The 12,743-nt window shown below is 30.3% G+C and overlaps 1 protein-coding gene across 1 annotated transcript in view; it reads left to right on the plus strand.

Moving 5' to 3' along the window:
• Positions 1-12,743, plus strand: part of LOC142322996 (uncharacterized) — a 1,447,060-nt gene that overhangs the window by 463,190 nt on the left and 971,127 nt on the right. Inside the window, exon 3 of the mRNA XM_075362093.1 lies at positions 3,992-4,750. Within this exon, the coding sequence (XP_075218208.1) occupies positions 4,182-4,750 (569 nt within the window). The 5' untranslated portion in view covers positions 3,992-4,181. The remainder of the gene's footprint in view (positions 1-3,991; positions 4,751-12,743) is intronic.

Genomic DNA, 12,743 nt, shown 5'->3' on the forward strand with positions numbered 1-12,743 from the left:
GTGTATGTAACATATATAATGTCCTTCTGGCATTAGCAGTAATGAAAATAAGTAAAAATATATTATTACTACTATAAGCATTTACAAAATGATCTTTCTTGTTGTACGATATCTGTAAAGTATTATCATTTAAAAGTGCCAAATAGGTAAGAATTTTACCATACCTTTGCAACCTTCGACTGCTAAACATTTGTAACAGAAAGTCAACAGAAAAGATTACTTATTTTCGATTTAAATTTCAGCTATCACAATTTTAACAGGAAGATTCAACTACCGTTTGTTATAATGAAAGAATAGGCCTAAATACAAATAATAGAACATTAAGTAAAAAGATAAAAACAGAAATGAGATGTAGTTAAAACTAATTTTACCATGGTTGTTAAAAAAATATAATAACAAATATAAGATGATACAAATAAAAATGAAAACCATCGAAAGAAAATTTAGGGAAATAATTATTTCAGCACAAAAAATAAGAGGTTATTAGACAACAATTACTGAAAAAAGAGAAAGAAAAAACAAGAAGTCCAACTAAAATAAGATCTCTTAAAGAACAGTAAAAATAGAAGAACTAGACGAAATAGAGCTATAGGAAAAACATAAGAATAAGAAGAGATAAAACTGAAAACAAATAATACATCAATTAAAAATTTATTTGGAAAGAATATTAAAAAAATTACTGCGGATTCTCTCTTAAATAAATTTTGTATAGATAATATTGGCAATCTTATTGCAAATATTGCCGACATAAATTATACAGAAGAATATGAAGAAAACATAAAAGATCTATCTAAACCTCTAACAAAACCATTTTCTGATATTTTATTAATAAAGGTAGTTGGAGTAGAAGATAAAACCTAAGTTAAAAGATTACTTTGTGGTTTGAGTAATACACATTTAAGAGCTACATTTTCTTAATATAAATTTGCAAACCATGGTGTAGAGGCAAAACATCCGACTATAATTAAATACAAGAACCAAACCGTAAAATAAAAATAAAAAATTCCTTATGATTCTTTCAATAGAATCTTTAAAAGATATAACGAATTTATTATTTCTCCTCATAAAATAGAATTAGCAGATGCAAAAATAAGTGATATAATTAACGATTTACTAGGAATTTTAGAAGTTATTAAGCAAGATAATTTATTTTTAATGGACTTGGATATAATGCAAGATTTTACTGGAATTTTCTATAAAGAATAAAGTAACGATAAAATATTTAATCGATAATTGTACACACGATAAAAATAAAAATAAAATTATTGAAAATAATGATAATAATGTTGGAAAAACATTATTATTATTTACTCATATTTAAACATTACTTATCGCGTAACATGGTTAAGCTCTAATGTAAGAGCAAAAATGTATAATAAATTTGTATATCAAATGACTTCTCCGGGTGTAAATAAAACTATTGGACATCATAAAATAAATTTTTAAATTGCCAAACAAAAGAACAAAAAAAAATTTAACAATCCAAGAACAAAACCAAATGGAATAACAAGACGAGAAGCGACAATTTATAATTATTCTACTTTGGACGATCATTTTTTTAAAGATCCAGTAAAAGATTATTTTAACGTAAATAAATTTTCTAAACAGTATTTTAGCGATAAAAATAAAATACGAAGATACTGTTAAAAGTTTGGTTAAAAGAGTGGAAATTAATTGGAGTTACCATTATTTGCTCGTTTCGATGTTTTTATCTTTACTGCAAAATTTCCTTTAGTTGCTCTTTATGAAAAAGAGAAAAATTGAGAATTTAAAATGTGTTATGTTAAAGGTCCACTTAAAAATAAATTAATGAATTTTTCTATAACAAATTTAATAGAAACCGAAGGATTTTCCCTATTCCTTACATAACACGAATTAATAAAAACGAACTAGTAACACATTATTTTTCTTTAAAAAGAACCGTTCTTAAAATTAGAAACAGATGGACTTACTTCTTTTAAAAGCCAGTAGATCTTTCTTAATTTCTTTTATACGCTTTCGACCGCTGTTTCTAAAATTGTAATAAAATCTTCTTTATTTATTAATAAAACCATTTTAGTAAGTATTTATTGTATTATTATTATTATTATAAATTTTATTGAAACTTGAATTTCTGCAAAGCAAAAAATCCTAACTACAATAATTCTCTACACCTGCTAACATTTTGTGAAGCGAATGTTTGCCGTCAGCTAGAATTACCTTATCATCAGCAAACCTAATGCATCTTATTTTTTGTCGTCTTATATTTATTCCTTCTTTTTCTATTTCTTCTAATACATTCTTTATAACTTGCATCACTGAGATACAAATAGTATTTTTTTATATAAGAAAATAAATTAGAAACGGTGATAATAGTGAATCACATTAAAAGTAAATAGCTTATTTTACCTTTAAAATATTGATGATTAAAAAAAAATGAACCGTGACATACAGGATCACAACAGCTAAAATAGAAATATTATTAAAAAAATTATAATCCTACTGTTCACTTTTCTGCGTATTTTGTGACACTGCCACCGGCCTATTTGAACATTTGATTACAACACAAGATAATGATGTACGTTGTTAGTGGTACTATTAGAATTTTAATTATCTGTTATGTTTAAAGAGACTGCTGCTAAAGATGAGTTAAGGGTTTCTAAAATTCAGGAATATGTATTATTTTTACATCTTAAATTTGTGTACGTCCGTTCATATATGTTTTATTTAATTATGGTTTTGATACCAGTGTAACAACAGGATGTTATAAAATAATAATCCATATTCGAAAGATACTATTGAATCGTCTGTTTAGTTCATATTCACATCCAATAAATCAAATAATTTTTTATCAACGTATTACGTTTTTAAAAACTATATTTAAAAAAACTTAAGCTACTCCGAGATTACCATAGGAAATTAGTTTGAAAAAAGAATTTAGATTTTTCGTATTAAAAGTAAGGCGACTTGAACAAAAGTAAATAAAATTATTATTACTTATAATTATAGGTTTGGAATGAACTGAGAAAGACCTTTTTCTGAAGTCTGTCAAAATCAGCATTCCCACACATGAATGTATTCTTATTTACTAGTAAACTATTTATTTTTATATTTTTTTCAGATAGTCAACAAAAGGTTGGTATTCAAAGTAAATAAATAAATCATTATTCTGATCGTTAGATAAAAATACATTATATAGATCATGCCAGTACAAGATAAATTATAAATATAAAAACAAATTATAATTCAAAAACTATATGTTTAAAGGTGCATCTTAATTATCTAAATACAAACACGTAAAATAATGTTAAAGTACATACATTAAATACAAAAAACACTACAAAATAGTTCATAATTCAAAAGCCGCTATTGAAAATTATTTTGAGCATATATTTATGCAGGCTACAATTTAATGGAATTCAGATGAATCGTGTTTTTTCTTGATTTTAGTTAGTATTAATTAAAAATACATCAACTGAATAGTTTTATTTCCATAAAAGAAAATCATTTTGTCTGGTTTGATAAAGATTGATATTTTTATTTTTTAAGAACGAGTAACCATTCTTTTAACAAAGATATCACATTCATAAGCATAACATTAATTACGATCTTTGTAGCGGAGTGGTAGCGTCTCGGGGCCTTTCATCCGGTGGTTTCGAGTTCAAACTCCGATCTGGCATGGAATTATAGGAATTATCATGTAGATAACATTTAATATTTTCATAATTTTTCAACTTTTTTTTACAAATAATTATAGAACTTTTTTTATCGCTTTTATTTTTGTACGAATATATCCATAAACAGATGAGGAAATTATTAAGTTGTAATGGTAAAAACAATCACTGAGCTAAGAATTATATTATAAAAGTTAGATAAAAATGTGGTAAAACTTTAATAATGGCGTAGCGAACTTTTTTAATAATTTTTTAAACAATTGTTAGAAAGTTAGTTTTGTAATATTTAAATTAAAATAACACATTATATATTTCATCTTTTTTTTTCTTTGTTACAGATACCGAATACTTCTACAATAATCGTGTGAAAAGTGTAAAAGAGTCTGAATAGTTGAAAGAAATGAAATGAAATTGAAATCTGAAACGAAAATTCTACATCATTGTAATTCGTAAAATTAACTTCACTAACAGTATTTATATGTATTATAGTTATGTAGGAATATAAAAAGTGATTTGTTTGCGTTAGGTATGAGGTTTAAATTATTATTGTGTTTTATAACATTAATTTTTTTATTATTGGTTGTTAAAAGTGACGTTATTCAACGCCAACAAATTTGTGGTGGTATATTAAATAAACCACGTGGCATTATACAAACTCCAAATTTTCCGAAACCATTCGATGTACCTCTTAAATGTAGATGGGTCATCGATACGAGTTCTCAACCACAAAATACGACATTAGTTATTTATTTAACTCAGTTGTTCGTTAATACTGGACTTAAATTTACTGAATATCCTTATTACGATCCTGATTCCACATTTCCATCCATCGGTGGTCGATTATTGCATAGTGTTACTGAAAAAAATGTTACAACGGTCCAATGGATACTTACTCGTGGACAATTTGTTGTCATCGATTTTCAGTTGGATAGACTTGAAGGTAATCATTTGCGTGCTATGGATGGTCTTTTGGACGTTTATGGATTCAATATAACATATGAAGCTCGTCATGATGCTGAAGATCCCGTAAGATATCCTGTATGCAGCGTGGTTTCTTGTTCTTTAGATGGGCATTGCTACGCTAATGAAAATTTCACGTAAGTTTTTTAAATAATTATTTCTATTTTAAAATCTGTCTACTTTTTAATTATATGTTTTTTCTTTTATTATTATTATTTTTAATCGCTATTATTGATCGTCCTATTTTATTTAACAAAAGGTAATATATCAATACTATTCGCCTGATTTATGTGTTGATTAGCATCTTAGTTTTATATCAATCGATTTTTGATTAGATTTATGACTCGAATCTGGCATATCTTTACCGAATAGTTATAATAATTTTAAGGAGAGTCTGTACCATGTAACTTGACAAGATTAAATTTGACAAATTTGTGACCCTTTTTCTTAGCTTTGGTTTACCTTAGAGATTTGTAGTTTTGTACTGCTTTTCTTCCTATCTTTTCAATATATTAATTTTTTTTTTTAATTATTTCCATGTTTCTTTTTTATTTTAAAAATATATCATGATTTCAGTTCCTAAGATTTTAAGCAATTATCCTTTTAAAATTTTTCTTTCAAATTTAGTACCGTGAAAATGTTTATTAAGTTATCTAGGCGTAGTAAATTAGTGGAGAAATTTTCAGAAATATAGGATCATTAGTTTCTGGAAAAATGAAACATATGTTCTAAAAATTATGTTTTTTATTAAACAGCAATTAAAAATATTTGTTACAATCTAGTGCATTCCTGGACCATATGCAAAGTCTTCGGGTTCTTCTTCTTTCTCCAGTAGCCTAACATTTTTATTTGTTGTTTAATGCTATACTGCATTTGCTACTTTTTCAGCACGTTTTTCTGCACCGCATAAAATTTTTGAAAATCATATTCAGTATTTTCGCTACTGATGATATTCAGTAATTTTAAAACATGTAATCGTCCAATATTGACTTCATTAAAAGAAATAACTGAATCATAGACACCAAAAGACAATGAATGTCTAGATTCCCAAAAGTGTTTTTAGGGATTCTAGTCCAAAATAGGATTTGTAAATTTATTTACAAACAACAAAAGTTATAATAGAATAAACACTAAAAAAAAACATTGTACAAAAAGCACTGATAACACCTATAAAAACAACTCATGAACACGAGATCGCAAAAACAATACACCACCACAAAAGTTTTATTACAAACACATGGTTAGTAGAAACAGGAGTGATCTAGCAGGAGTGACATTAATAACACATAAAATCCTTTTGATAAAATAGTAACAAAGAAAAATTTGCAACAAAAAATACAATGTATAATTTGGTATCTCATAAAAACGAAATTTTTCATTGTGAAGTAGCTTATAAAAATTGAATATCTCCTGTAACAATTATTTCCGGATCATAAAGTCAAATTTTTTGAAAAGGGAAAATTCTATCCTTCAATAACCGCGCAAAATCTAACATTCAAATTTTTTTTACCTAACCCATTATACATTCTCCCCTTAAGTAACATTGCCGATCTATCATCCGGAGGTCCCGGGTTGGAATCCTGGTCGGGCACGGAATATTTCATACGCCACAAAAATTACATTTCAATTTCCTAAGCACAGGATTTGAGCTTATGAAGTGAAGAAGCTTTCATTAAGAAAAAAAAGTCTGATGTGGACACCACATGAATTAAATGTACGCCTATAAAATTACATATACACATTCTTTTAAGTGAAAAGTACATAAAATTTTATTACATTAATAACTACTGATATTTTTTCATTTGATTTTTTTATTGCTATTGAATTATTATTTATCGTAATTTTTTTTTACAATTAGAGGTTAATAATTATTAATAAATCAATATATTTAAATTAAAATAAAAAGAAAAAAAAGGAGATAAAGTCTGATTTGAACCGATGTGCTTTCCCCTTTTAAGATCCAAATATTTTATTAATTAAAATTTCATTTCGCTATAACTACCAATGAAAATAAGTACCACCTGTGATATATCGTTTAAACGCTCTCAATGAGGGCTTACTAGTGCAGAAAAAGTCCAAAATCATTTTTTTTTTTTGGATGGGCTTTTTTGGACACTTTTGGTTCAGTCGATTGCAATCAAAAGGGAAGGCGCACAACTAGATGTTACAACAATCCTACATCCAAAATTTCAACATCCTACGGCTAATTGCTTTTGAGTTATGCAAGATACATTCGTACGTACCTAGAGACATCACGCCAAAACTAGTCAAAATGGATTCAGGGATGGTCAAAATGTATATTTCCGCTGAATCTGTAAACCGAAATTTTTCGCGATTACAAAACTTACATTACTTCGTACAAGGAAGTAAAGATTAGAAAAAAATATAAATAAAAACCAACATTCAGTAATATTGTTGTATGGATAAGTTATTTAAAATGATTAAAATACGAATCGTATCTTATATATATATATATAAGATATGTAATCATGAAGAAATATTCATATTCTCAATGGAAAAGGTCCCTGCTTAATCTCCTTTTCAGACATTTCAGTAATTTGATTTTAATTTGGTGGATTAGTATGATATTTGATTACTTAATTATTATGAAAAGGCAGTCTAAAGTAAATTATTACCCAGTCTTCTATGAAAGAAACTTTTAAATCAGAGTGTGATGTACGACTACATACGTAGAGTGAAGAATTGATGATTATTTGAAAAAATTTTGGCACAAGGTTTTGATTAATAATTTTAAATTTTCTGTTTTTAATTCGGCACAAAATATGAATCTCGTGCATTCACACGCTTTAAAAATAGATCCTTTTTGCAATAGATTTTTTTTTTGCGAAATTAAAATAAGTTTTTATTTTAAATGAGTGATTATTCGGTAAGAGTAAACTTGCCTCGTACATTAATTGAAGACAAAAAAAAAACTGATTTCAGTATGTGTCTTCCATCGATCCAGATATAGTCATCGTTGGTAATAAACAATGGAGGTTTGTGGATTATCTGTATTATTTCAGAATAATAATTATATCAACTATCGGCGTAAGCGATACGTGCTGACTTTATAATATTAAACTTCATCCTTTAGTGTTGAGGAAATCTTTCCACGAGCTACAAACGATATTGAAAATTTATGAGTGTGTATAATGGTTGTATCATTACATATTTGATGCGATACGTAGAGCTACAGAAATTTATATGAGAAAATTATGAGTGATTGTATAGACTCTGAGGTACTCCTGGTCTCATGCCTTTTCTCTATCAGATTAAGCAGTATCATAAAACAATGGAATTTTCCAGAATAACTATAATTTTTAAGAATAATAATGAAATCAACAACTCTCTTGGATGAACTTAATATATCTCTTAACTCTTCTATATTGACCGAACTTAACATTCATTATTTGAATAATCCTCATTTTTAGATCTTTAAGAAATCTTCAAACGAGTTGTGAGTTATGTTGCAAGTTAGTAATAAATATTCTTATAAAATATTATTACGATATGATAGCCGCATCGTCAATATCTCTTGCTATTGTAATTTTTTGAGTAACAGAATCCTAATTATAGATGAGTAAAGAAAGTGTAAATCCTTGCAGAACTCCTACTCTAATCCTCTTTGAATCATAATAACTTTTACCACACCAAAAACAGTCTTGTCTTCCGCAAAATACTTTAAGATAAAAAAACTATCCCAGATGTAGTTCAAATTTTATAGTAAACCGTTTTGTCTCATGGTATATATTATACTGTACAGGAATAACTAAGATAGATTTCCATTATTAGAAAAGGCTGATAGAATACCGAAGACTGCATATAATTGTTGATCAATAAAATTTTTCATTTATTTTTAATAAAAAAAAAAAGTATTTAATTATTTCTGATACATTTTAACAAAAAAGTACGACAGATAGTATGAAGTCAAATTATAACCTTTCAAAACTGTTTCGTTGAAAAGTATGTTCATAACTTAATGATAGGTTCCACTTTAGTAAATAGATCGCATAAAACGAAGTACCACAATAAAAGCATAACACGTTATATGGAAACAGACATTTATTGATGAGAAAACTGGTGTAATTATCTATATCAGAACAAGGCCAATTGTCTATAATTACTAAAATAATGTTATTTTTATAATAATAATAATATTATTAATAAAGAATAATGATCGATTTATTTATTTTTAATAAAATTTTGCTTGCAACATACCACAGATACGGTTTGACAGAATAACCTACTATTCGTTTTGAGTTGAAAATTAATGTAACTCGCTCACAAATAGTTATGTAATGTTTGTTTGACGTTTTCTTATATAATGTGACATACTAAGGAGGGTACAACATGAGTTGATGTTTTACGTGACAGTTTAGCATTTAGATGAAAAATTCCGTTCATCAGTATGTTGTGTCATCACCGAAAATGTTACGAAAATCAATATAGCAACTTTGCGTTAACGGCATGAAGAAGAAAAATGAAAGCGATTTTTTGCTTGATAGTAAATTCATTCGTCTACTTCGTTCACTTTACATTATGTTCTTTTCCTCATTTATTGATAAACTCTTACTTTCTTGTAAATTTCCCTGTTTTAGGTTACAAAGTAGGTAGTTGTATTAAAAAAACCTTTTCTTAGATATTCTGTATGAATTCATTGATAATTTATAAATTATGCCTATAAGAGTGTTTTTTATTTATTTCTGTGCTAATGATATAGAAAAAAATTAGTTTCCAAGAAGCATAAATAAGTACAGATTCTACACATTATTTAAGGAGATTCCTACAATACACAAGCTACAATAAGAGAGCTTTTTAACGTTACTCTAAGCAAAATTCACGGAAAGTACAGTGCACTAACACGAGATTGACGATGGTAGAAAATGAATTCGATTTGAAGTCACACAACGCCTTATACGAAAAAAATTATGTATATCTGAAATAAATCTATGGGTGCACAAAAGAGCTTTTGCTATAGGCGAATCAAAATCATATTATGTTCGTAAAATAAGCTGTTCAACTACGAGTAGTCTTTATAGTTAAACATCTCAATTTTTACTGGATTTCAGATCAGTCGTTAATCATATATGCATATATATATATATATATATATATATATATATATGTATGTATATGTTAGGTATGTGTCAATAGAGACATACAGGGTCATACATTATAATACTATTCTAAATTAGAGTATCCTACTCCTCCCAACACTTCATAATTTTGCTCGACTAAGATCTATCATTGCCATGAAATGAAATAAAGTACATACACGTTTATTTTATATTGTACAATATTTTAGTAGTTGTATACGAAGTTTATATATTACTAGGATAAAAGCGGGCCAATGGCACGCTGCGAAGTGTTACATAATTTATGTTTCATTGTATATGATTTTGTTAAATGTTTTTGCCAACTAAATAACGTTCATGAATTTAGCGTACCAACAACAAAAACTTTTTCAACTAAAAGCTTCAAAATTCTGAACATTTTTAGCTGTTTCTTGAGTTGTGATTTTTAATACAGCTGTAACCCCAATGCTTTCCTTTTTTACCCAAAATACAAAAAAAAAAAAAGGTTAGATAAAACGTTCGTATCAAGAAGTATAAATCTTCAGAACGAATGAATCGTTCCTGCGCTGCGCGCAGCTCCCTGGCGCACTACCATTGATCCGCTCTAGTCAATAGCAGCTAAAATTAAAATGTGAGCTCATACGATAAACAAACAAACCCACGCACCATACTTTTTCATGGAAAATATTACGTGATAACGTAATGTAATATTTTATTAGAAAACATTTATATCTACCCCACTATTTGACCTATTGCTCATCTTAATATTTATAAACGATAATTATTTTCGTTATTATTTATAAACTATAAATAATATCGGGATTTTAACGAGCTATAATATGTCTTGGAAGAAGTATACAGTAATTTAAGGTTAGAATCAAAAAGGTCAGTTTTAGTTGCGCGTATGGCCGTAGATTGATTTTCTATTTTTCCGCTTGACAGCGCCACTAGTAAATATGGCGAATCCAGAACCAGTAATATGCCAAATTAGAAATTTTAATTGTAATCCTACAAGTGACAATAACATTCGTCGATGGCGTAATCGATTTGAAACGACTGAATGTGTGTATAAAGGGAAGAGTAAGAGATGGCTGAAGAAAATGTTGAACATGTCGGGGAAAGTGTTTTTTGCATAGTCCTTAAAAATCTATTTGGAAGGTCGGCGGCGAACAACAGTGCGATGATGACAGTGTGGAATATTTTAAGGAAATGCTTAAATAAGTTTCCATACCGTTTACAGGTGTTACAGGATTTGAAGCCTTCTGACTACGCTGCGGTTAGCGACTTTCTTGATCGTTTCGTGTTTAGGGAGGAGGAGTCGACATTTCATCTAAATGGAAAATGCAATTCACATAATATCCGTATCTTGGAGTCAAAAATCTGTATAAACTCTTACTATCCGAAAGAGTGATTGCAAAATTAAATATTTTATTTGCGATATCCTGATGGAAAGTTTACGTGTTGTTTGTTTTTTTCTGAAGCAAGCGTAACAGGAATTGCTTTTCTGGATATGCTGCGTGTATACCTTTTTCTTCGACTGCAAGCTCCCAAAATCATGTTACTGGCCAAAGCCATTGGACGTGCTGTCCAGTGTTCGATACGGGTTTGGTGGTCGTGACTACACGTTATTATCTGTGGCGACTTATCAAGCGTTCCTAGATCTCTGTTTCCAGATGCTCCGGAAGTATAGCAGAGGTCGGCGTTAGGGCGGGGGCTACGCCCTTCCCTGGCGTACGGGCTGTGGATCCCGTAGATACAGACCGAGTGGTTTCTAAAATGGCACTGAAAAAGGCACCGAGGATTGACCAACTTGACCCGGATATATTCTACCATCTGCTGCCTGTCATAAGCCGCTTGGCTGGCTGTTCACGGGGTACGTTAGCTGGGTCTGCTTTCCGACTTGTTGGAAAGTGGCTTTGGTGAGGGTGCTCTTAAAAGCAGGAAAGGATTCTGGTGAGGTCGGCAGTTATCAGTCCATCAGCCTCTTGCCGGTAATCAGCAAGTTGCTTGAAAGGCTAGTTGTGGAACGGCTCTGGAAAAGCATCGATATGAACTCACTTTTAAATCGAGGCCAGTAGGGCTTCACGAAAGGGGTTAGCACTGAGAATTGCATCTTAAATGCACTTGTCGAAGTGGAAAACGCCGACTGTAAATATGTTTTGGCAATTTTTATAGACCAGAATTTCCTTCCTTGTGTTGGTGTTCTAACCTCATGAGTTGGAAGGTCGCAATGTTCCCGTAGCCCTGCACATAGTACGTGACAATTTATCTAATCGTACGGCTCTGTTTAAAGATGCGCACCTAGCTGTGGAAAAATCCGTCACCAGGGGAAGCCCGCAGGGTTCCGTTCTCTATCCCCTGCTGTGGAACGTGGTATTTGACGGGTTTCTGGGATTGATATTTCCAGAAGGGGTCACGGCCCAGGCTTTCGCCGATGACTGTCTCCTGTTAGTTCGTGGTAATTCACGACCGCAGCTGGAAGATCGAGCGCAAGCGGCCTTGTCGATCGCGGAGGGCTGGATGGACATTCAAAATTTAAAGATTCTTTTGCCCAAGTCGAAGGTTATGCTTCTCAAGGGTGCAGACAAATTATCATACAGTCGTAAACCCCGTATTAAGTATAAAGGCTGTGTAATCAGCCGAATTCGAGTTCATAAGTACCTAGGTGTTTTGTTTGATGAGAAGTTGCTGTTTAGCAACCACATTAGGCAAGTAGCGGCGGACGCCGTCTCAGTGATGCACAAACTTAGGAGGATTGCTCGGAAGGACTGTGGGTTGTCTGGCCGTCCAATGTACATGGTGTACGGAGGTGTCTTCGAAAGCATGATCTCTTACGCGGCGCACGTTTGGGCGTATAGGTTGGATATGAATAGAGTACTTGTTAAAAATTTAAGGAGTGCCCAGCGCAGAGCCTTAATTGTATGCACTTGTGTTTTTAAAACAACCTCATACGAGGCTACCACCGTACTGGGAAAGGCTCTCCCATTCTCTCGATTTAGTGGTGAAAGTTTGGGATGCCATGTGGAGATTGCAAAGTGGCCGGCAAGCCGAGGTA

The sequence above is a fragment of the Lycorma delicatula genome, chromosome 4 (assembly GCF_047948215.1).
Source record: "Lycorma delicatula isolate Av1 chromosome 4, ASM4794821v1, whole genome shotgun sequence".
NCBI lineage: Eukaryota > Metazoa > Arthropoda > Insecta > Hemiptera > Fulgoridae > Lycorma > Lycorma delicatula.